Raw genomic sequence first — 24,940 nt, forward strand, 5'->3', positions numbered from 1 at the left:
ATATACAAGAAACCCAACAGCAGCCAGGAAACCATTTTTGAAACCAGCTAGGTCAGCACCACTATGAGGGGAAACATGTCCCATTTCAAGCAGCCCCCTTTTTGGAGGCCTCCAGCAGCTCACAAGATACAGCAATTGGCATTGCAGCCAGTTGGAGGCAGACAGTTGCTGCCATCTGCTGGTTGCTCGGTTTGCAAAAACTCAGAATTCTGTATCAATGAAATCAGAAAGCGTCGAAGTGGAGTCTGGTTACAGCTTGAAAACAGAAAGAAAGAAAGAAAGAAAGAAAGAAAGAAAGAAAGAAAGAAAGAAAGAAAGGAAGGAAGGAAGGAAGGAAGGAAGGAAGGAAGGAAGGAAGGAAGGAAGGAAGGAAGGAAGGAAGGAAGGAAGGAAGGAAGGAAGGAAGGAAGGAAGGAAGAAAGAAAGAAAGAAAGAAAGAAAGAAAGAAAGAAAGAAAGAAAGAAAAAGAAGAAGAAGAAGAAGAAGAAGAAGAAGAAGAAGAAGAAGAAGAAGAGTTTGGATTTATATCCCCCCTTTCTCTCCTGCAGGAGACTCAAAGGGGCTTCCAATCTCCTAGCCCTTCCCCCCTCACAACAAACACCCTGTGAGGTGGGTGGGGCTGAGAGAGCTCCGAGAAGCTGTGACTAGCCCAAGGTCACCCAGCTGGCGTGTGTGGGAGTGCACAGACTAATCTGAATTCCCCAGATAAGCCTCCACAGCTTAGGTGGCAGAGCTTGGAATCAAACCAGGTTCCTCCAGATTAGATACATGAGAGAGAAAGAAAGAAAGAAAGAAAGAAAGAAAGAAAGAAAGAAAGAAAGAAAGAAAGAAAGAAAGAAAGAAAGAAAGAAAGAAAGAAAGAAAGAAAGAAAGAAAGAAAGAAAGAAAGAAAGAAAGAAACTTTGTTTTGGAGACTAGCTTGCTTTATGGTTTTTCCGCTGGGCCTTGAAAGAGAAGCAGTACCTACCACCTCCTCCTTTCCAAGATGAAACCAATACATTTATGCAAAGTTACTTTCCAAGTTTTCTTCCAAATTAGTTCTGCTGATTTATGCTTTGACTTTTTAAATGGCTGGATATTTTATGGGTTGCTCAGTTTAACGGTTTTGCTCTTTTTTAATGATGTTTTACTTTGTGAGCCACCTTGAACAGATATCTGGACATTTTCCAAACAAATCAGAAAGCAAACCATGCCTTGGCTGGCGATCAGTCAACTCTCATTTTTGCTTAGAAGAAATGCACTCAGGAGCAGTTACAAACCTCCTGTTCGAGAATGGCCAAGTGGAGTTTTTCTTTCCACAATTCATACAGTCCAGCCTCATAGTGTATTTCCTTACCTTTTCATAGTGCAATGCTAAACTGAGTTGGAAGGGTGTCATTCAGCTAAAGTCAATGGGCTTAGAAGGAAATAACTCTGCTTAGGATTGCACGGTCAGTGTTATACTTTGCAGATTTGAGCCCCAAAAGCTACAGTTGTGACAAAGAATTAACAAGATTGTGAAGCATCTATAATGGTTTTATTAGGTGCATTAGTAGCTCATCACAACCAATGCTCAAACCAATCTGTAGAAGTGCTTTCTAAGCCACCCTCTCCAAAACCCACCAAAAATCCACCCACATTCCTTAGACAGCACACTCACACACAACATTTCCCCCCCCCCATACACACATCTGAGCTTTGTTGCCTTTTGATCCCAATGCACAGAGGGAACCAATAGCAAGTGGCTCTTGAAGCCAAAGGTTTGGAGCTGCAAAGGTACCATGAATGAGATTGTGTTCACTCGTGCCCCTAAGAGTACCTGAAGACAGAGGGCCTGCTCCTTCCCTTGTGACTCTCTCACAACAGCCTAACAAGATCAGGTGTGAAACTGGCTCCCTCATAGGCCTCAAACCAAACTGCCCCAAGCCAAAAACAGAAGGGTTGCATGATCTGGAAGTCCATAGTGGAGGCCTGGAAGAAGGCTCTGCTTCTGGTCTGTGGGTGGCAGCTGTGCAGAAATCTCATTTGTGTTAGGTTAGATGGGTCCATAACTCTGTCAAGGTGATCCCAAACCATCAATAAGGAAGTGGCAGAAAATCAGTAGGTTCAGTCACTGACCCCTTTTCCCAAGCTGGTCTGAATCCACCAAGGGAGCAAAGTTACGGCAGAGTGACCATTCGGTTTGCGTTTCTTAGTGCTGTAAAATAACGCTTGTGCCTCAGGCCAGAGAACCGTTCGTTCAGTGTCAAGGTTGTCTAAGGAAGGAGGAAAAGTGTTAACTTGTATTCACTTTCAGACTCCATTCCCCTCTGCCTTCCTCTCCCCCCCCCCATTTGTTTAATACATATGTTTAACACAAAGCTTTGAAGATGCACTTTATTATTCTGGATATTACAGGGATGTTTTTCTTGGGGCAGGAGCAATTTTGCAGAGCTTAAAAAAGGAAGCCCGAATCCTCTATTGCAAAGGTCTACAATGTTATGCCCATGGGCACCACGGCACCTGCCAACACCTTTTCTGAAGCCCATTGGGTGTTTTTATGAAGTGGGTGGGGCCATGTACGGCTTTTGCCCAGCAAGGAATCTGATTGACTACTAGAGATTTGATCAGCTGTGCAGTGTTCTTAAAGAGTTTTTGTGGTGGCAGCTGCTGCCAAAACCAGCTCTCTAAAAAAAGTTGTACAGCTGATCAACTCTCCAGTAGTCAATAGATCTTCAATGTGTGACAGAAACAGTGCCGTACAGGGCCTAAATGACCACCTGGGGAGGGGAGGAGCCCAGCACCCTCCCATGTGATGAAACAGTGTGCGCCCGGGGACATGAGATACCCCATGTCCCATTAGCGGTATGCCACTGGATGGAAATTAAGGCATAGCAATCATTTTGTGACTGGCTCTGCCTTCTGTGGCTCTACTGTGCTTCATCCTCAATGTGGCTTCATCCTCAATGTGGTTCAAAATTCCAAATGTGCCTGAAGGCTCCTGCTTTGTTTGGAAAACCTTAGAACTGATTCATGCACACAAGCAAATCATTCCATGAGCAGCAAACATATGAGATGCTGCAATTTTTTTACAGCCTCAAGGAACTCTCTCTACCTGGTTCGCCATGGCACGGAAGTTGAATCTCAAAGGCACCCCTTTGGGTTTGGGATAGCTCATCTTTGTTGGGGTGCTCCTCCCTCTCAAGAATGGGTGTTTGGCTCCTGGCCTGTCAGATATACACAATACAAAGATATATTTTTTACTTAATGAGGAAGAAAAGTGGAGTAAGCCATTCCTGTCGAATTCCTTTCACAAGAGATCGACTAGTAGTTATTACCAGGGGTGTAACGAGGCAAACTGGAGCCCTGGGCAAAACCTGTTGGATGCCCGCCCCCCCCCCATGGGCGGCCACCCCACCACAACCAAAACATTTTTTTCCACCAGGACATTGGTGCCTGCAGGGGATTTTTAGATATATCGGCACCAAAACTTCAGCGTTATCATCAGGAGACTGTCCTTATGCTACCCACAAGTTTGGTGCAGTTTGGTTCAGGCAGACAAAGTTATGGACCGTCAAAAGGGTAGCCCCCATCTCCTTAGCTCCCATTGGAAAAGAATGGGAGATGGGGGCTAAGGCAGGTGTGCTAAGGCAGCTGTACTAAGGTGTGCTAAGGCAAGTGTACAGAGGTGTACTAAGGCAGGTGTACTAAGTACTTAGTACTAAGGTGTACTAATGTGTACTAAGGGGTGCTAAGGCAAGTGTGCTAAGGTGTGCTAAGGCAGGTTTACTAAGGTATGCTAAGGCAGGTGTACTAAGGTGTACTAAGGTGTGCTAAGGAAGGTATACAAAGGTGTACTAAGGTGTGCTAAGGCAGGTGTACTAAGGTGTATTAAGGTGTGCTAAGCCAGGTGTACTAAGGTGTACTAAGGTGTGCCAAGGCAGGTGTACTAAGGTGTACTAAGGTGTGCCAAGGCAGGTGTACTAAGGTGTACTAAGGTGTGCCAAGGCAGGTGTACTAAGGTGTGCTAAGGCAGGTGTACTAAGGTGTACTAAGGTGTGCTAAGGCAGGTGTACTAAGATGTACTAAGGTGTGCTAAGGCAGGTGTATTAAGGTGTATTAAAGTGTATTAAGGCAGGTGTATTAAGGTGTATTAAAGTGTATTAAGGCAGGTGTATTAAGGTGAATTAAGGTGTACTAAGGAAGATGTATTAAGGTGTACTAAGGTGTACTAAGGCAGGTGTATTAAGGAGTACTAAGGTGTACTAAGGCAGGTGTATTAAAGTGTATTAAGGCAGGTGTGTTAAGGTGAATAAAGGTGTACTAAGGCAGGTGTATTAAGGTGTATTGAGGTGTGTGACGAATGCATTTATACTGCATTCAGGTTACAGGGTGGAACCGCCCTTGAAAGAGTTAAGCCCTGGCCAGCCCTGATTGGCCAGAGAAAAAACGCAGATACTATAAATACTGTCAGCGAGAGTGCTGAAGGGTTCTTGAATCTTGGTTCTTGGCTTTTGAGTCTTCGGACTTTTTGGCTCTGTGTGAGCTTGTGTGCCCTCGGGTGCTTTTTGTAGCAGCGTGAGGAGAATCCACCAGATCTCTCACTGCTGTTGTTTAGGAATAGCTGAGGAAGCTATTCAGTCACCTAAAACCCTGAGGTTTGGAGGAGAGTGTCCGCCCTCAGGTGTTTTGTTTTGTTTTTGAGGGAAACCTCTGTAAAGTCTAAAAGTCTGTCCTCCACAGTGAACATCAGTCTTGGGAGGCCCAGTCCCTGGGGCAGAGAAGCCAATTTTGGGAGTGTGGGAGAGGGAGGCTGTTATGCCTGAATCCCACTGGGCGTAGACTGGGTGTTTTATTTTGTGGTGAGGTGCAGCGGACTGAGTTTTTTTATTTTATGAGGGAGTGGGAAACCTCCACAGTAACATCTATAAAGAAACATCTTTTTCTGAAGTAAAATCTGAAGTAACGTGACACCTGCGAGTGTTCAAGTTTATTTTAAAACTTAAGTGAAGTGCCTGCAACCGTTAAGCTTACAAACAAACTTACTCTGCAACCGTTAAGCTTAAGCAAACTTTCTCTGAAACCAACAAGCGTAAAACCTCTCAACGTTACCTGAGAAGCCTTTGTGAAGCCAGAAATAAAAGTTTTAAGTTTTTGTTCTGTCAAAACCTGTTCCAGTCTTCATTTATTTTCCTGTCTGTGTCTGTGTGTTCCCCAAACAAAAGGGAGGTGGTGGCCGTTAAAAATCAGTATTGAGTGGGCTATATATATAGAAAGAAAAATTATTTGGGGGGGCAGCGAAAAGAATATTTTTGGTGGCAGCGCAGAAAAGAATATATAAGCCCCTTCTTCAACAAGGTGCATTAAGGCAGGTATACTAAGGTGTACTAAGGCAGGTGTATTAAGGTGTACTAAGGTGTACTAAGGCAGGTGTATTAAGGTGTATTAAGGTGCACTAAGGCAGGTGTATTAAGGTGTACTAAGGCAGGTGTATTAAGGTGTATTAAGGCAGGTGTATTAAGGTGTATTAAGGTGTACTAAGGCAGGTGTATTAAGGTGTATTAAGGTGTACTAAGGCAGGTGTACTAAGGTGTATTAAGGTGTACTAAGGTGTACTAAGGCAGGTGTATTAAGGTGTATTAAGGTGCACTAAGGCAGGTGTATTAAGGTGTATTAAGGTGCACTAAGGCAGGTGTATTAAGGTGTATTAAGGTGTATTAAGGCAGGTGTATTAAGGTGTATTAAGGTGTACTAAGGCAGGTGTATTAAGGTGTATTAAGGTGTATTAAGGCAGGTGTATTAAGGTGTACTAAGGCAGGTGTATTAAGGTGTATTAAGGTATACTAAGGCAGGTGTATTAAGGTGTATTAAGGTGTACTAAGGCAGGTGTATTAAGGTGTACTAAGGCAGGTGTATTAAGGTGTACTAAGGCAGGTGTATTAAGGTGTACTAAGGTGTACTAAGGCAGGTGTATTAAGGTGTATTAAGGCAGGTGTATTAAGGTGTATTAAGGCAGGTGTATTAAGGTGTACTAAGGCAGGTGTGATGTAGGGATGAGCTGCTGACCCAGCAGCGCCGTAAGTAGAGCGCTGGCACACCGGCGCTCCTACGGTCTTCTGGTCGCACCGCTCCCCCACCCCTCACCCCCCGATGAGTCACGGGTCATGAACTGCCTGGCTCACAACCACCGGGTGTCCCAGACAAAGGGACAATGGTCTTGCCCCCAGGTGAGGATTAGGCCCAGACGCTGATGCTCCTCTCCGCACGTAGCAGCCAGGTGAGATCATGCATCACATGATGATCCCTCAGTCTCCCGCTCTCCCGCTCTCCCGGATTTCCCCCCGTTCCGCCCTTCTACACGCCCCCGCTAGAATCATAATAAAAGGTGCCAGGAACCAGCACGCGGCAGAGTCGCTAGGAACACGGACACCCACGCTCCCGCTGCTGGCGCTCTCCACCAGATGTTATCACCGCGTCTCGTCTCGTTCTTGCGCTGACCTCGCGGTCACGACTACAAGCGTATTAAGGTGTATTAAGGTGTATTAAGGCATGTGTATTAAGGTGTACTAAGGTGTACTAAGGCAGGTGTATTAAGGTGTATTAAGGTGTACTAAGGCAGGTGTATTAAGGTGTACTAAGGCAGGTGTATTAAGGTGTACTAAGGCAGGTGTATTAAGGTGTACTAAGGAAGGTGTATTAAGGTGTATTAAGGTGTACTAAGGCAGGTGTATTAAGGTGTATTAAGGCAGGTGTATTAAGGTATAGTAAGGCAGGTGTACTAAGGTGTACTAAGGTGTACTAAGGCAGGTGTATTAAGGTGTATTAAGGTGTACTAAGGTGTACTAAGGCAGGTGTATTAAGGTGTATTAAGGTGTACTAAGGCAGGTGTATTAAGGTGTATTAAGGTGTACTAAGGCAGGTGTATTAAGGCGAACTAAGGTAGGTGTATTAAGGCGAACTAAGGTAGGTGTATTAAGGTGTATTAAGGCGAACTAAGGTAGGTGTATTAAGGTGTACTAAGGCAGGTGTATTAAGGTGTACTAAGGTGTACTAAGGCAGGTGTATTAAAGTGTATTAAGGTTTAATAAGGCAAGTGTACTAAGGTGTATTAAGGTGTATTAAGGCTGGTGTATTAAGGTGTATTCTTTGATAAGGAGATGGGGGCTACCCTTTTGAGTGTCCATAACTTTGGACCCCCTGAACCAAACTCCACCAAACCTGGGGGGTGCCATCATGACAGTCTCCAGATGATACCCTGAAAATTTGGTGCTGATACGTCCAAAAATGCCCTCCCTGCAAGAACATCCCAAAATTTGCCCAAGAATCTTTGTTCTGCATTGAGTTTTCTGCTTTGCTGTCAATGGGGGTTGCAGGCTGGGGAGAGCACATTTCTGAAGGTACAGTCTCAAAACTTTCAGGGTCTCATCAGGAGACTGCCCTAGTGATACCCGCCAGGTTTGGTGCGGTTTGATTCAGGGGGGCCAAAGTTATGGACTCTCAAAACTGTAGCCCCCATCTCCTATTAGCTCCCATTGGAAACAATGGGGGATAGGGGCACCCATAACTTTGGACTCCCTGAACCAAACCTCACCAAACGTGGGGGGTAGCATAAGGCCAGTCTCCTGATGATTCGCTGAAATTTTGGTGCCACTAGCCTAAAAGCTGCGCCCCCTGCAGGCCAAAAATGGAAAACCACTAAAATACCCAAAAACGAACCCAGCATTTTGATGCCCCCCACAAGGTGATGCCCTGGGCAGCTGCCCACCTTGCCCAATGGGCATTATGCCAGTGGTTATTACCTACTAATTTCTTGCACTGTCTACACTGAAGGGGTATTTTAGAAATATAAAATTTGCAGCATAGAGGGAAGGAAAGAAAGAAAACTGTTCCTATCAATTGGGAAAGATGGACAATTATCCAGATCCACGTTGAGTGAAAGAAACAGGGATGTGGGCTGACGTCAACTTGAATAGCCCATTGCTTCTGATTTCTTTCTTTCCCATTTGCCAATAACAGAATGCTGTCGTTCAAAGACACAGACAGCCAACATAAAAACAAAAAGATACTTTAAACAGGAGACTTGCCAAGCCCTAACCTGAGCATTAATCAGGAGGCCCTTTATATGACCATTTCTGCGGCTTCTCTCGAAGGCAGAAAGATTTGCTTGGGCTTTAAAGTGTAAACCGGTCATATCCTGGTAGATACAACAAGACAATAATATGAAACAAAAATATGAGATGGAGGAAAGAAGGACAAAGAGCACCCAAGCTGTATGTTCACTTACATTTTCATTTGACTAGTTTGGAGGTTAGACACAGAGATGGTCAGGACAGCTCCGGAGCTGGGTTGAACCTGCCACCTGCCACAAGAGGGAAATATTCTGGTTTTATTATTGCCATTAACTCATTTACTTTCATTTTTTAAAAGGAGCGTTTGTGTGGATTTTTCCCATGAGTACCTTCTCGTCCGTGGCTGTTTCCTGTCTGAACTTGACACTTTTTGCTGCAAGACGAAAGGAAACAAAAAGCATTAAACAAAAAGCAAAACAAATTCTGACAGGAATTATTTCTTTGGTGATGCCAGTGAACCTCCTGCTAAAACATGAGGCTTCCAGAATTGATGCAGAAATCCCTGGAGTGTCCTAGCATGGGCAAATATATGCATCCATAACTTATTAAAACATTTACCGGTAATGGAACTATCATGTTCAAAGCCAGTCTATCTCAAATTGGGGGCAAACAAAAGGGGATTGCAATTCTTGCTGTGCCCTGCAGGTTAGCTTTCCAGCAGGATCTGGCTGCCCATTATCAGAGAGAGGAAATTCATACAGGAAATTCTTAACAATACAGCTAATTCTCACCACGGTCAAATTGTGGGTATTTAAATCTGGAGACCAGAACCATGAACAGACAAGACAGATCTTTATGCAAACTGAGAGAAGCTCCAGGTTTGCAGAAAAATCTGAAATCTTTTGGAAAAAACCTGATGGCTGTTATTTATTTATTTGACACATTTATATTCTGCCTTTCTCCCCAATGGGTACCCAAAATGGCTTACATTGTTCTCTTCTTCATTTTATCCTCACAACAACCCTGAGAGGTAAGTTAGGCTGAGAAAGTGTGACTGGCCCAAGGTAACCAAAAAGCCTCCATGTCACAAGTGAGGATTTGAATCTAGGTCTTCCAGATGCTACACTGTTAAAACCCCTCAAAAAACCCCCTTAAAACTACACTGTTAAAACCCCTCAAAATAATAAAAGCAGTGCCTGTAGCTTTAAGAAACAAATGTTATCTGCTAGAAATGTACAATATTGCCAGCTTTGAAGCCTTGGTTTCTGTCAGTAAAAGGCAGGTGGAGGGGGCAAGGTACTTCTCAATGTTCATTTGGCCTTTGAGGGTAGACTCCTCAGGGCCAGGCTTGGCAGCAACCATTGAACAACTTGCTACTCCCAGGCCTGACTGCTTGCTTCTGTTCAACAGCATTCACCTTAGGGTTAAGGCAAGGGCAGGGGCTCAGGCTTGCCTTACTGTTACGTTGAGTTCTAGGGCGCAATCCAAGAATAGGGCTATGGTCAGTTTTAGGTTTTGAGTTTTTGTTACAATTTTGGGAACAATTTTTGATTGAATAAATTAAATAAAAATAATAAATTAGGGTTAGGGTTAGGGTTAGGGTTAAGGCAAGGGCTGGGGCTGGGGCTGACCCTAACCCTAACTTATTATTATTATTTACTTCATTCAGTCATAAATTTTTCCCAATATTGTAACAAAAATAAATTAAATAAAAATAATAGGTTAGGTTTAGGGTTAAGGCAAGGGCAGGGGCAGGGGCAGGGGCTCTTGCTTGCCTAAGTGTTACATTGAGTTCTAGGGGACTGTCCGAGAATAGGGCTATGGTCAGTTTTAGGTTTTGGGGTTTTGTTACAATTTTGGGAGCAATTTATGATGGAATAAATTAAATGAAAATGATAAGTTAGGGTTGGGGTTAAGGCAAGGACAGGGGCTCAGGCTTGCCTTAGTGTTACATTGAGTTCTAGGGTGCAGTCTGAGAATAGGGCTATGGTTAGTTTTAGGTTTTAGGTTTTTGTTACAGTTTTGGGAACAAATTAAGATTGAATAAATTTAATTATTCCCAACTACTATTAGCTCCCATTGAAAACAGTGGGGGATGAGGACACCCCTTTTGGGGGTCCATAACTTTGGACCCCCTGAACCAACCTTCAGCAAACCCGGGTGGTATCAGCAAGAGACTCTCCAGATGAAACCACCCAAGTTTAGTGAAGTTTGGTTCAGGGGGTCCAATGTTATGGACCCTCAAAAGGGTAGCCCCATCTACCATTAGCTCAGCTCATCTAAGAGAACAATGGAGGGCAACCCTTTTGGGGTCCAAGTTGCATGGACCCCCCCAAAGGAATGCCCCATTGTTTCCAAACTTCACCAAACCTGGCTGGTATCATCAGGAGTGTGACCTGACTATACCCTGAAATTTTGGTGCCGCTAGCCTAAAAACTGTGCCCCCTGCTCGCCGACAAAGTAAAAACACTAAAAATACCAAAAAAATTAGAAATGAGCCCAAATTGTACTGCGCCCCCAATGGTGGGCGCCTGGGACATTTTCCCCCGGATGTCCCCATTGTATCTCTGCCTCTGTACCCAATGGAATACTATTGAAGGGTGGGGGTGCAGTATGAAAAAGAATTGGTGGAAATTTCCAGTTTAGGTCCAAACCACAAGGTACGTGAAGCACTTTGAAAGCTGAAAATGCTATATAAATGCTAAGAAATACTATTATTAGTTTTACAGATACTCAGAGGCAGCTGAGACCAAAGACTAGTAAACACCACATTTCATCAAATCTTCAACATAAAATAACTCACCCCTCTGCTGAAGTTGAATCTTGATTGCCTCTGCATAAAAGCTGGTCTTCGATTTAGTCGGAAAGGCCTAGTATTGGAGGGTGGGAACGATCTCAGGTTAATACAACTAAATTATATGCAAACTAAACATTTACAGTGCCAACCTAAGCAGAGTTCTCCTCTTCTTAGTTGACTGATGCTAAAGGGTGTAACTCTCATTTGGATGGCAAACCAAATGTTCAAGTTAGAAATATTTACAATCTGTTTTTGCACCCTGCTCTCATCCTCACCCAAACAAACTGCTGATTAGAAACTCCAGATCTGAAAACAGTGCCCTGAATTTTGTTGTGCAAATTTATGGCTAGGCATCTTTCTACAATAATCTGACATTTGCCGCCCAAACTGGAACACTATATCTTTACAAAGCAACATTTGAAATTCACAGATGATGGGTGCACCAAGCTTTTACCTTTGTACAGGTGGGAAAGAATTTGGACGTCTGAACTGCTTGACCCATGTGGGCTGCCCCTGCTGCATAGTGGCTGTCCCTCCACCACGATTTCCTTCCAACATCGTTTCATCCTGCTTGTCCTAGAAATTAGCCATAGATTATCCATTTATTCATCCTTAACATATCCAGTTTGACTTCCACATTACAATGCTGTTTTGAAAAATGGGATGTTAGCTTGGCCTTACCTGCTGTTCAGATGATGCTGGCCGATTTAAGGGACTTGTGCCATTTGGCCTGGGGGCCATTCTTCGCCTGGGACCAGTTATGCCATTCCAAAACTGTTTTCTGTAATACTGCTGTTTTCTAAAGGCTCCTCGAAATCCATAGGTTCCTGAAGAAACACATGGTCAAGATTGTGGTTTCTTGTGTGGAAAACAAAGACTGGCAGGGACTGATGGAGTGCCAATGGTTCTCCACCACGGGACTAGGATATCTGTTGCATTTAAATTTCTTGTTTTTTATTCTTCATGTCTTTACCCATGTCCTCCAGAGAGCTCAGAGAATTGTACTGGGTTCCTTCCATTTCATTGTTATAAAAACCCTTTGAATGGTCCCAGGCCAGGATCACCCATGGAACTTTGTGGCTGAATTGTTTTCAAGGCCATCATCATCAAGGTGTGGCTTGGCTAGACATCTGAATACACCTGTGGCCCAGCACAGGCCTACCCTTGGCCAGAGACTCTGGGCTTCTTAGTTTCCATCAGGAATGCAAGAAAGCCCCTGGGATAGCCATTGGTAGCTCATGTGATCCATTTGCTGCTGAGAGGGGTGTTTGGAGGAGAGAGGGGAGCATGGCTGTTTTGCGCTCCTACACAGATTGCCAGATCTTTTTGAGCTTTACAGCATGAAAACATAGCACTTTGTTCCTTCTTGAAAGATTGTGAGTGCATATAAGCATAGACATATGTGGAGAAATTAATTTTTCTTTGGAGGCTTGAACTGAATTAAACCTTCCCGTGGAGTTTCAAAAAGTTTTTCTCTCTTAGCCATGAATATGGAGGGGAAAAGTCAGTTCAGCCACTGTTTAGCTTCACCTCAGCCACCTTTTAGAAATGCTAATAGCTCTAGCTAGAGACAGTGGGATGGTCTAGTCCTCCCTTCCATCAGTAAGACAGGTGATATCTAGCAGGGAACAAAGATTTGGAGGAATTAAGTGCTCTTAGAAATACCTTAGTGGGGAAAAATTCATGTCAATTTCTGGAAAAGCTTTTTTGGCCTTGCCTGGTCAGTGAGAGGAGAAGGGGAGACAATAACACTCCTGGGAGCGAGGAGGAAATTCTCTTTTGGTGCTGATTCCATTGAGGCCTGTGGGAGGCAGCCATTGCCATGTGTTGGAAAGGTAATGGAACCTCTGTAGAGCACCTGTAACTTTCTAAGCTAAGGAGCCTGCCTTATATTTAACATCTGTTGGGCATGTATAGAGGAATAGCGCTTTACCCTTTTCTTTTGAATCCCTCGTTCAAACCGGTGCTGTGGTGCGATTAGGATTGTGAATGCTCTCAGCCATATAGACCTCTGTCATCTTGGACATGCTAGTTTAAAAAGAGTGCCAGGAGGAAGGGGAGAGGAAGTCACTTGGTAAGTAGCTACTTCCCCAGTGGTGCAAGAGGCAGTAAGAAGTCCCTGTGATGACCACATGGTAGACAGCAGGAGACTTGGAGGCAAGACCTCTGAAGGGAAGCTGGGAGTCCTGGATCAACTGATGGGAAGTTCCTACAATGGCCAGGTAGCAGCAGTGGTTGAACAGAAAGAGAGAGAAAAACCCTCTTGGTGTGGAAAAACCTTGGAGGACACGGTGAAGTAGGGCCTGCAGATTAAAGCAAGAATGATCTGCCACAGCATACATGGGGAGAGGGTGGTACATTTCAGAGGCATTGAAAGCATCTGTGCCCTCTCCCCTTGTGTGAAGCCAGCCCTGGGAGTTTTGAACACAATTCTTCCAGGAGAAAATGTTGCCTTTCTTCCATATTGCCTATAAGTGGTGGCGAACCTTTGGCACTCCAGATGTTATGGACTACAATTCCCATCAGCCAATTGGCCATGCTGGAAGGGGCTGATGGGAATTGTAGTCCATAACATCTGGAGTGCCAAAGGTTCGCCACCACGGGCCTATAGCATACCCACTGGCAGTGGAACAATTTTGCAAGGACTGATTCAGGTAGAGGTTCCTCTACCTCAAGACAAACCATGGCAAGAGAAATTCTCCTGTGGCAGAGTCTTTCTTCCTGTTCTAAACTAGCACATAGCTTTGATAAATTAATCTGATCCACAGCCAGCCCCTTCATCAAAGAGAGAAGTGGTTTCTTTGTTATGACCTGTTCCCTGGTTCTATGTTTTATGGATTATTTTTTCTTCAGGTACGCTTGTTCATGATGTTACCTCGCAATTATACCTCACTGAATATTTTTTTTCTCTCCATTCATATTTCTCTCCCTCCCTTCCTTATTGATTGTCATTTCATTTGATATTCAGTCTTTGTGTGAGGAATCTGTATGAAACTCCAAAGGGGATTGACTAATATATTAGTTTAGACTGCAAACCTGAAAATACTTACCTAGGAAATAAGTGCCAGTAAACTCAGTGCAGCTTACTTCTGAGTAAACAAACTTGGGCTTACTCTGTTAAAGACTGACCGAAGACACAACTGGACATGGTATTGGTGGTGGTGGGTGTCTGCAACTGTGAATACTCTCATCCAGCACTGGAACGTCGAGACAGGAGAAGGGGAACAAATGTTTTCCTGACTTCAATTGCCCCTTGCCCAAGCTGACCTATGCAAGGCAGAGCCACACAAATGCTTCTGGTGAAGCAATTGACCAGTGAGTTGGGGAAATGGTACAGGAGGAAAAGGTTAACCCACTTGGTAGCCTGAATCCAGATTGCTTCCTTGCATGAGCTGCTATTGACAGTTAAAAACGCAGCAGGAAATCTGTTCACATATCTCCAAGCATCACGTTTAATTGAGCAAGAAATCATTAGCAAAAAGAGCTTGGATTCAGGCCAAGATTGAAGCTGGACTTAATATGGTTACAGGGAGAAAGGAATTTTGCTAAATGAACAAAAAGAAGAATAGGGGGCAAGGGGGGAGGGGAACCTGTCTGTTAGTATGATCATAGGATATTTAAGGATTGCTATCACTGGTCTTGGTTTAGCCTCGGATTTCATTAGCTGATTAAGGGATGAATCAGTGGTGGAAAAGAAGATGTAAAGTGTTAGAAAAGTCTTTGGTAAGACAGCCACCCCTCCCCCCATAAAGATTTTTTAATGCAACAGCAGGGCTGCTTATCTTTGATGGGTAGACGTCAAGGTTCTACCTGGAACACTTTGTGGTGCCCAGCTCCAAAATCGAGGTCTTCCATTATTATAGGATGGATTTCTGTTCTTGAACCACTGCCTCCATCTGTTCCTTGCTGCCTTCAAATGGGTCTCTCCTTTCTTGTTACGCTTGATGATGTCATCTGCATTAGGAAAGGCCACACCCAATAAGCAAATTAAGGAAGCTTCTTTCACTTTCTTACCTTACAGATGCAGAAGGGGAAAGTCAGAAGCTAAACTTTGTGAAATCAACTGGAGAGTTTATCCCATATACCCCATATTAAACCTATCTTAAACCAAAACAGAACTTCCTGTTTATTTAGATATTAATAGGGGTGTGGAAAGTGCTGTCAAGTCAAAGCTATTTTGTGGTGACCTCTTCAGATTTCAAAGCAAGAGACAACCAGTGGTGGTTTGCCATGGCCTGCCTTTGAGTGGGCTGAGAGAGTTCTGAGAGAACTGTGACTGGCCCAAGGTCATCCAAAAGGCTTCATATGGAGGAGTGGGGAATCAAACCTGGTTCTCCAGATTAGAGTCTGCTGCTCTTAACTACTATTCCATGCTACACCCTGCTTTTATCTCCAGTGGGAACCCAAAACAGTTTACAACACTGTTCTCCCTCTACCAATTTATTCTCACAACAATCACACTGCAAAGTACATTAGGCTGAGAGAGTATGACTGGCCCACTAGTGCAGTGAAGATTCAAACCTTGATCTCCCAGATCCTAGCCAAAGAATCACTACAGCACCTGGCTGTGTATGTGACTCCACAGCCTTTACCTCTAGGTAACAACATGTGGCATGTATCAATCTCCTTGTGACAAGATTGTCAGGCATGAGGCAGCATAGTGTATCATACACTGATCAAATGGGAGGATGACAAAAAGATGGGAAGAACTGCAACTATTATCATGGATAGGTTAGAAATTCAGTAGTCCCAATTGAATGGAGACCCAATAACAACGTAATGGAATCCATCAAAGAATTTCAATAAAATATGAAGTGATAACTGAAGGAAGGACCATTTTTCTCTCTGCACATTTCTCCACCAACTCCCTGCCCAGGTTTCCCAAAGTGTGTGTGTGGGCAGGTGAGAGCATACTTTGCCAAGAATAACTGTGGGCAGAGCTACAAAACTGAGCATGTCAATATTGTGCTGAATTATATTATGAGGATGGGAAGTATGGCTATATTGTCCCTGGAAAAGCACCTAATCTGGAATTCATATGTTTTCTACTGCTCCAGAGACTAGGACAAGGAGTAATGAATTCAAGGTAAAGGAAAGGAGATTCTGCTAAAACATTAGGAAGAACTTCCTGTCAGTAAGGGCTGTTCAATAGTGGAATATGCAGCCTCAGAGTGTGGTGGGGTCTCTTTTTTTGGAGGTTTTTTGAACAGGGGCTGGATGGCCATCTGTCAAGGGTGCTTTGATTGTGTATTCCTGCATGGCAGGGGGTTGGACTTGATGGCCCTTGTGGTGGCTTCCAGCTCTATGATCCCATGTATCCAAGAAGGGTATTTATAAATGAAAATATATGCAGACAACTACAAAAAAGGATAACTGTCTCTAGAAAGAAACCAGGAACCTGTCTCTAGGAAGAAGCCAGGAAATGGTAGCTGATACAGCCCACTTGCTGGTCAGTGACTGAGCGGGAGACCGCTTGGGAATACCCAAGAATTCCACAGTGGGAGAATGTTGGAATATTAATGCCATAAATACATAACTTGTATTTATTGCTATCACATATAAATAGTTCCAACCAAAAGTCCTGGAATCAAATCTTTAGCAGGAATGTCAAATTGTATTGGCCCACTGCAAGCAGGTGAAGGATGTGCTGATAGTTTTGGACAGCAACTGGGTTAGTCTGCAGCAGAAGAGACAGCTTTGAGCCCAGCGAGGCCTTGCGTCATCAAGCCACAGCCATCTTAAGGTGACCCAGTAGGGTTTTCAAGGCAGGTGGCTGGTGGTCTTCTATTAGGGTTCCTAGCTCTGGATTTTGGGAAACCCCTGGAGATTTTGGAGGTGGAGTCTGAGGAGGGCCAGATTCGGGGAGGGGAGGGACTTAACTGAGTCTAATGAGGCCGGACTAGCCTGCTGAGTTTCCCCAGTCTGGCACCTCCGAGCCCAGCCATATAGTCGGGGCGGTGTAGCGGGGGGGGGGGGGGGAAGAGCTCTGCAGAGTCCAGGCTCCCTCGGCCAGACAGCTGCAGAGCGGGGGTCCAAACAGCCCGGCCCGGGGCGAGCCATTTGTCTCGGTCACCGGGCGCGCGCTCAGGAGCTGCTTCGCCGGCACGCTCAGCTGCCATAAATAGCCGGAGCCCGCATCAGGTCAAGTGACCGCCGGTTCTATTCTGGGAGCCTGCCGTGGGGGAGGGGGGGAGAGAGAAGGAGGGGGGGCTGCAAAAGACAGCCAGGAAAGGGGTGCAGCCCGCCTGGCGCTTGCGGGGGGGGGGGGGCACCCAAGTTTCCAGCCAAAACTTTGCCAAGTGCGCGGATGCGCTCCCGGGGCCGGTTCAGCATATTTTCCTGACCCTTTTTTCAATCAAGCCCTTCTGCCTTTCTCGTCCTGGCTGACTTCAGGGTTGAAGGGGGTTTGGGCGAGGGGTCTTGCCGGTCCCTCTCCCGCCTAGTGAAGGCGCACGAAAACGGCTCAGTCCCGGGGGCCAGACCTCCCCCTCCCCGCCGATCCATCCCGGGCGATCCATCCTCCTGCAAGGCGCCCCCATCCCGGCGCACGTACCCAAGGACAGGTCGATCTCCCCTGAACCGCTCGGCTCCGATCCGGCTCCCGCCGCTGGCTCTTGCCCTCCGCCCGGCGCCTCCATGGGCCCTCCGGCAGAGGCTGGGTCCGGCGTGGGCGCACGCAGCGGCCAGGACGAGGGAAGCAGAAAAGCTGCCGGAGCGCCCTGCGAGTAGCGCCCGCCTCCAGCCAGCTGTCCCGGCGGCCCCCCCCTCCCCCTGGCACCGGCACAAGAGCCTCTCTCGCCCCGGATTCCTCCCCAGGCGGCGGTTACTTCAGACGCTTTCAGCTGGCATGGGCTCTGGGGTGGGGAGCGAGCAAGTCGTGGGTGCCGCTGGAGAAACAGACAAATGCGGATCATGTGTAGCTTACCTGCTTAACTTCTGTCTCTCCGGCTGCAGTTAAAGCCATAGCACCATGGGTGACACTGACAGCCACAGACACTGACAGCCACAGGAAGTCAGTGATTATTATTCTGAAACCAGACCTGAAAAAGAACAAAAGAAAACAAATCACAAGGAGACCTCTTGCACAAACTGTGCTGTTATCACAGTAAGATAAGTTGCCAGATAAGGAAGGGGAAGTTAGGCTGATGCCCAGTGCAAGAGGAGCCGCAACTGAGAAACTAGCAATCAAATCAATCCTCATTTCACGGTCTCCTGCCCCAAACGGCAATTTACATCGGCTTATCTGGCGCTTGTTTTACTTTATATGCTGCTTAACATATATGTCACTTCATATCTGCTAGCTACTATCTAACCATATGCTGCTCTATATCGCAGATATAGATACGCAGGGTATAGATATGGACTGCCAGGTATAGATATACTTACTATGCTGTATGCTGCTCTTCTTCTTCTCTATCTTCGCTATGCTCCTTAACATATATATATATATATGATGCACCTTGTGCATTAAATTTACAGGTCCAGGTTGCAAATGCACAAATCAATTAAAACAATCTTTCCCAGGAAATGCTCAAATCTGTGCCTGGGGGAAAAGGGCAGACAGCTGGCTGACATATTCAGAAGCAGCAGCCTAGCAGTAGAGGAAAGCAGCAGTTCTCCAAACATGTCATTTCTCACTCCGTTTCACATTCACATCAGGATTTCAAAGGCATTTCCCATTGTGCCTTGCAAGTACATTGGGAAGTTGACTACAGAGGCACAGCTGAACCCAAGATTTTATTGCTTGAATTATTTCCATCCACTGGTAAATCAAGTGACAGACTCAACTCCACTGATTGTGTTTATTGAAGGCACTTTTCTTTTATATCTCTGGCAGTTCTCTTCTCCCTCTGTGAAGCGGATAAATATTACAAAGAGTTTTGGAACACTGAAAGTCTTATTGATGGTAGAATAAGCTTTTGTGGGCTACAACTCACTTCATCAGATGAATGGAGTATATCCTCAGGTGGCAGATATAGGTACATACTTCCACAAGGGTATAGAAAAAAAAGAGTCGGAAACATCAGAGCCCAAAGGTGATAAGATGCAAGGGCCACTGACTGTGACAATTAAATATTGGGCTTTTGATCTTATTTGCGTGGTACATATAATAAACAAGAGTGCAAAGTGATAATCAAATACATTTAAAATTGGTGGAGGTGAGCAAGAATAGACACCAGGTGCTGTCTTGTGCGGCAACCTCGGGAAGGTATTGCAAAACTGTGGCTGCATTCCTATGCTACCTTTTAGTGCACTAAGCCAGGATTAACATTGCCAAGCTTGCTGCTGGGCTTAGGGATACATCTCACTCCTCCTTTTCTCCATTTGCACAGAAAATTAGAAACTTACTCCAGTTATCCATCCCATGATGTATGAATATAGGAATAATGCATGGGTTAGTGTAACCCCCATGCCCAGAATGGGTTGAACCAGTAAGGGGGTGGAGACTCAGAGCAGCAGAAAGGCTGCAGAGCTCTTTGGAGAAGACAAGACTACCAGACTCCGACCTTGATTTCTATAAGCCCTTAACACCTTGTTAAGGTAAACTGCAATATTATTGGGTCCCACCAGGCAGGTAGTTGCCTGCTCTTGCCATGCTGTAAATGTTGGAGTTTATTGTTTCAGGGTTTCTTTTTGTGGTTGTAATGGGTGAGAGTTCTCCTGGAAACCTTCATCATGTCGGGATCCTGTCTTACTCAAGTCTTGGAGTCTCGTAGGAGCCGTCCAATTTGCAAAGAAGAATTGGACTTGGCAGTATCAGTAGACTGTAACTAGAAGGACTTGAAATGCAACCTGAACAGGACCTTGAATTGTAATATTAAATGTTGATGTTTAATGTTATTTGTAAAGAGAAGTAAACTGTTTTGTTTAAATTTGGTACTTTGCAATTCCTTCCAAGTACTGCCCCACAGAACCCACAAGCTGAGGTTACATTAGCAGCAGTAAGTTCTCTGCCTAACTCGGCCTAATAATAATAATACTAATTTATTAAATAACCTCAAAATCCCTAAGAGGTTAGTAGTAGCAGCAGCATTGCTGCTATTATTTAAAACTTAGACCAAAACAATAATAACAATCTAAAGAAACAGAATACTGTTTATTAAAACATTCTAAATAAAAGAATGAAGCAATAGCAACCATACTGACATTTATTTAAATCACAGTAGTGATGAGGACACACTAATGTAGATCAGCAAGCGAGGCGATGTGCCAAAAATAAAGGAAAACAAAACAGCCGTACAGCCCCGCCTTCACAGCTCCAAGCGGAGCTTTCCCTTTTGTGGCTCTGAATAGCACAAACTGCTGCTCGGCCTTCGGTTACACCCCCCCGGGCTTCGAGCACGCGCAGGCGCACTGAGCCGTCCTTCACGCCCTCCTCTCCTTTGGCTCCCCTCCCTCCGCTCAGCGCCTGCGCGGTGGGCCATCCTGTGGCTACTGCTGTTATTATTATTGTGGCGGGCGAGTCGGGGAGTCCTTGTGGCGGCGTCCATGGCGGCCGGGCAAGGCGGAGGCACCACGGCCGGTGGGGGCGGCGAGGGACCCGGCGGACCAGCCCCTGGCCCAGGCCCGGGCCTGGTCCCCCCCAGCGCCGCCTCCTCAACCTCCTCCTCCTCTTCCACGGAGCCCAGTTCGGGCTTCTTCGGCCTGGGCCTGCCGGCTCACCTGACGCTCTCTTATCCCGGCACGGGCCCGGCCTGGGGCGCGGCAGGCGCCTCGCCGCCCCTTTCTTCGGCGGCGGCGTCTTCGTCGGGCGGCGCCGCCTCGTCGTCCCCTCACACCGGCCGCAGCCTTGACAAGGCCCTCGAGGAGGCCAGCAGCTCCGGCATCCTCTGCCTCAGCGGGAGGAAGCTGCGCGACTTCCCCGCCGCCACCGGCTCCGCCACCGGCGGCTACGACCTCAGCGACACCACGCAGGCCGGTGAGCGTCGAGGGGATAGTCTTGACCGGGGCCCTCCTGGGCTCCTGAGGAGGGGGCGTGATGGAGAGTGTCAAGGGGGGGTATGTCATGGGGGAACCGAATGTCAGCCAGAGGGGTTGGTGCGCCATCTCTTCTGCTCATCGCCCCCCAAGCGCCTTCATGACCTTAACACACACGCACGCACACCCCGCAGATCTTCCCTATGGGGGAAGCGGGGTCGTTGGGGAACGGGGTGGTCGCTGTTGCATGGTTGACGGTGCTGCACCAGAAGGCAGAAGAATGCCTGCCTAGACGGCGGCATTGCAAAGCAGGAGGTGGGTGGTCTTGGGGTGCAGGAAAAAAGGGGCGAGGCGGTGTTTAATGGGCTTTGTGGAGTCTTAATATAGCAGGAGGAATGTCGTGGGGGTGGGGGGCTGCACTTCTGAGCCGCGGGGCGGGGTTTTGTTTGGCTTGTGGAGGTGGGGAGGCCAGAATAGGGAGGGGGAAGGGGGCTCCCGGTGGAGGAAGCGCTGGTGGGTTAGTGGTTTTATTGCAGCATCATGGGATTTGGGAGGTATTTCATTGTTTGGCAGAAGGTGAGAAATAGGATTGTTACTGCAAGCTTAGGAGGGATGGGTTGAGATTCTTTTGTGGTGGGTGGTACCAGTTGTAGGGCTGGTGGGATTTGAGTGGGGGGAACTAGTGTTGTGAGAATTGAGGTAGATGGGGATAGATTCTGGGCTGAAGGATGCATGTGTAGTTGACATTTTGTGTGATCGCTGCATAAAGCTTTGGGAGGTAAGGCTAAGTTGAGATTCTGTTGGGGAGTGGGCATAATTAGGGTAGTGGGTTGCAACTGCAAAAGGAAATTGGAGATTTCATGCCAAGGGAATGATGGTGAATTGCTATTGCGCCCAGTGAAGAGAGCAAATGGATATTGTGGGCAGCTGCTGTTTATGTGTGGCTTCAAACATAGTATGCAATATTGGTTTGATTATAAAGAAGATTTGTTGTTCAGAACTGTAGATCCATCCAGGTATAATATCCCTTCCCCCCAAATGCTTTTGAGAGTGTATCACATACTGAGTGGATGAGGGTGAAAATCATGCATTCAGTGGTTATAGTTTGCTTTTTGCTGTTTTATGCAGGTGCTGTCATGTAATAACCCAGCCTGGTCTTTCAACACTGCTTTTAATGATATGAAATTAATGGGGTGTGTAAGCTTTGTTTTACTGTAACTTCAGGAAGATTTTTACACATAAGCGTCTGTTAAGGTTATCCTCAATTACTTCTGCTTGGGTTTCTTTAAGTACAGTGTGAAAAGATGTTCAGTAGAGTTTAGATGCTCATGTTTAATCTAGCCTGATGTGTTCCCTTTTTAAAAAGTGTCAGTTACATTAACTTGGAAGCTGAGGGGGTGGCTTAGTGTGTGATGCTAGATAATTGTGTTATCATTCTGAATGCCAGAGTGCTGTATTTTTGCCTGCCTATGACAGTTATTTGCTCCCTTAGTCTCTGCTGAGTTTCTGATCTGGACTGCATTTAAGACTGTTTATCTGTATAAGTTCAAAGGTCAGGTGAGGAAAAGGAGAATGTTTTGGAATAGTTGCTGAGGGCTTGTTTGGGCATCTTCAGCCTTCAAAAAGGTTTAGTTGGGAACGAGGTACAATTTTAATACAACATTAAGTAATTACTGAATTTCTAACCTATCCACGTCCTATTTGAGACTTAAATGAGCACGCTTATCCCCTTTTCCACTGTAAGATCTAACTGGGGTCAGCAGAGGCGTACTGGCTACAGGGACATGTGGGGTCACGTGTCCCTGGGCGCCACCCAAGAATCAGCGGCACAGGTGAGGCTAGGCACACAGAGAGGTGCCAGGGCTCAAAGTGCGCTCTGCATAGGGCCAAAGATGGCCCTTGCATGGACAGTAAGTGCCGGGGCTAAGAAGAGTTAGGGTTAGTGGATTCCCAAGAGGGGGAATCTAGAGTTTGGGTGGAGGCCGGGATGGAAAGCAGGTGGGTGGCAGGAAGAGGAAAAGGTGAGGAGGCACAGTGTGAGGGTTATGCCACAATGAGGATGGAGGGGCGTGTCTGCACTTCAGGCCCAATGTGGTGCTGAGGGGCTCAGGATGAGCAGGGTGGCCTCCCATTCCAGGCCCTCCTCTGTCTCTAGAAGGGGAAGGAAGGCCCCACCCAGAGCCCTGGGAAGGAAGAAGCTGCTTCCTGCCTAGTGGGAGACTCAGCTTACCTTTTCAGGCCTGACTGGAGTTCTTATGGGAGCTAGTTCTGCTTCTTGAAAGCTCACAGCCCCTGTTCGTACAAAGGGGTTCCTTCCACCCCCATGCCTGCTTCCGTCCATGTTTCTTTGATGCTTTCTAAGCAGCCTGGGTTTGTAATCGTGTGCACGCCTGGTTGGAAGCAAGGTGACTTGGGAAACTTTTTTATTTTTTCATTCGAACGGTGGGGGAGGGGAGACACAGAACAAGGCATGCACTAACACCCCCCCTCCCCCCGGGTGGAGCATTCCACTAAAAATAAGGTTCAGGAAGATGTGGTTAATTAATTCACAATTCTGCTTAGATCTTTTGGTGGAAAAGAGTACAGATGATAATGAAGCTACTGTATAGTCAGTGTCTTTGGTTTATAGGTGATCTTGGGACTTTCGGAGCAGTTCATTGATTTAAAAGGTAACAGTCACTATAATATGTATAGGTTATGGACATCTTGGGTGAGCAAGGTAAGCCTGAGTTCATGGTCCTGTACAGATAACATTCAAGTACATCTGAAGCCAGGTAAAAGCATGAATTTCAACCCCTGAAATTCATGTTTTGTGGGCCTAAAGGATAACCAGGTATGCTTTCTGTTTGTATCGGTTGCATTAATTTTGAGTTTCAGCAGTCTTAGAGTAACAAATCGGCTATTAAAATGTGTGAAATGTATGAATGTGCATCTGTCCTGTTCGCACATTCTTTAAAGGAATCCATGCGAATGAAGGCCAGTGGACACCAGACTGTGGCTACTTTTTTAATTGTTCCATGACTTGCAAATAGCATGTATATTTCTCTTGGGTTCTTGCAGGCATTCCATACTACATGAATATGCCCTTATTTAAGACGAAGCATAAACTTTCAGCAGAGCATGAAAATGTAATGTGCAGCCTATTATGTGGACAAGAATGCAGACAGGAAAATTCATGTTCTTCTGTACTTTTGCTTGTTTCACAGGAATGGGATGTGGTTTCCTGAGAATTACTGGGAAAAAAATAGGCTGCAGCACTCCTAATTTCATAGTGAAGTTTTAAAATGTAAGGACAGTGGGTTCTTAAGGAATAGGGAATAAATTCTGGCTTGAGTTGCCAGTGGTTTGAGAGCTTTTGGTAGGAAGTGGTGAAATGTAATTTTAAGTTGTGCAGCTTGTGTGTTTTAAATGCAATACTGTCGTGTTTTTTTGTTTGTTTAAAGAAATGCAAGGCCCTGTGTTCTATGCCAGGCTAAATATGTACAAACCATTCACATAAGAGTCTTGTGTATCATTTATGGGTTCATGAGGCCTAGAGTATTTTTCCATAACTTAATCAGGGTCCCTAGCATCACTGAGCACTTTTTTTTGGACAATGGTATCAGGCCTGACCTGGATAGCCCAGGCTAGTCAGATCACATAAACTAAACTGGTTAGTATTTGGCTAGGAGACCAATACCAGGGTTGCTATTCAAAGACAGGCTATAGCAAACCACCTCTGAACATTTCCTTGCTTTGAAAATTCATATGGAGTTGCCATAAGTCAGCTGAGATGTGATGGCAAAAAAAGTCATATCATCACAAAAAGGCTGCTAGGTGTAGCCAGAGGTGTAGTCAGTCACAAAATAAGCAGCTATGGAAAGGTAAGGCTAAGAATAAAGTTTTTCCTGTATGTCCCCAGTTAGGAAAGATAAATCAAACCTTTGCTGAACAATAGTGTTGAAAGGATCTTTCCCCCCTCTTTTTCCTAGAAAGCCACCTCATGTGTGTATCACGGATATTGTGGTCAGGGTTTAGTGTCAGGTTTTGGATGGGTCTTGGACAGAATGTCTTCTCTTCTGCTACCATTGTGCCCCACTTGCATGTCCTACCTGCGTGCCCGTTCTCCCTCACTGCTTACTTCTGCATCCTTCTGCCACCCACTCATTTTCTACTCTTCCTAGCTACCACACACCCATCTTCCCTGATTATGCTGGGC

At 45.8% G+C, this 24,940-nt stretch overlaps 2 protein-coding genes across 7 annotated transcripts in view; one reads left to right on the top strand and one right to left on the bottom strand.

The window, feature by feature from the left end:
* Positions 1–1,497: 1,497 nt before the first annotated feature.
* On the bottom strand, positions 1,498–17,738 carry LOC125442457 (UAP56-interacting factor-like). Its single transcript, XM_048513823.1, has 9 exons — positions 17,378–17,738; positions 14,635–14,778; positions 11,506–11,651; positions 11,279–11,400; positions 10,831–10,897; positions 8,417–8,460; positions 8,243–8,317; positions 3,074–3,185; positions 1,498–2,234 (listed from the first exon to the last, which is right to left on the bottom strand). Exons 1-9 carry the CDS (start codon positions 17,736–17,738, stop codon positions 2,139–2,141), a joined length of 1,167 nt encoding a protein of 388 aa, XP_048369780.1. The 3' UTR covers positions 1,498–2,138.
* A 2,510-nt stretch (positions 17,739–20,248) lies between these two features.
* LRCH2 (leucine rich repeats and calponin homology domain containing 2) overlaps positions 20,249–24,940 on the top strand; it is a 46,120-nt gene continuing 41,428 nt past the window's right edge. For all 6 annotated transcript variants that reach the window (XM_048514295.1, XM_048514297.1, XM_048514298.1 and 3 more), the window contains exon 1: positions 20,249–20,743. In XM_048514295.1, coding sequence (XP_048370252.1) covers positions 20,314–20,743 — 430 coding nt within the window. In that variant the 5' untranslated portion in view covers positions 20,249–20,313. The remainder of the gene's footprint in view (positions 20,744–24,940) is intronic.

Source organism: Sphaerodactylus townsendi, linkage group LG13 (genome assembly GCF_021028975.2).
Source record: "Sphaerodactylus townsendi isolate TG3544 linkage group LG13, MPM_Stown_v2.3, whole genome shotgun sequence".
In the NCBI taxonomy this organism is placed as follows: Eukaryota; Metazoa; Chordata; class Lepidosauria; order Squamata; family Sphaerodactylidae; genus Sphaerodactylus; species Sphaerodactylus townsendi.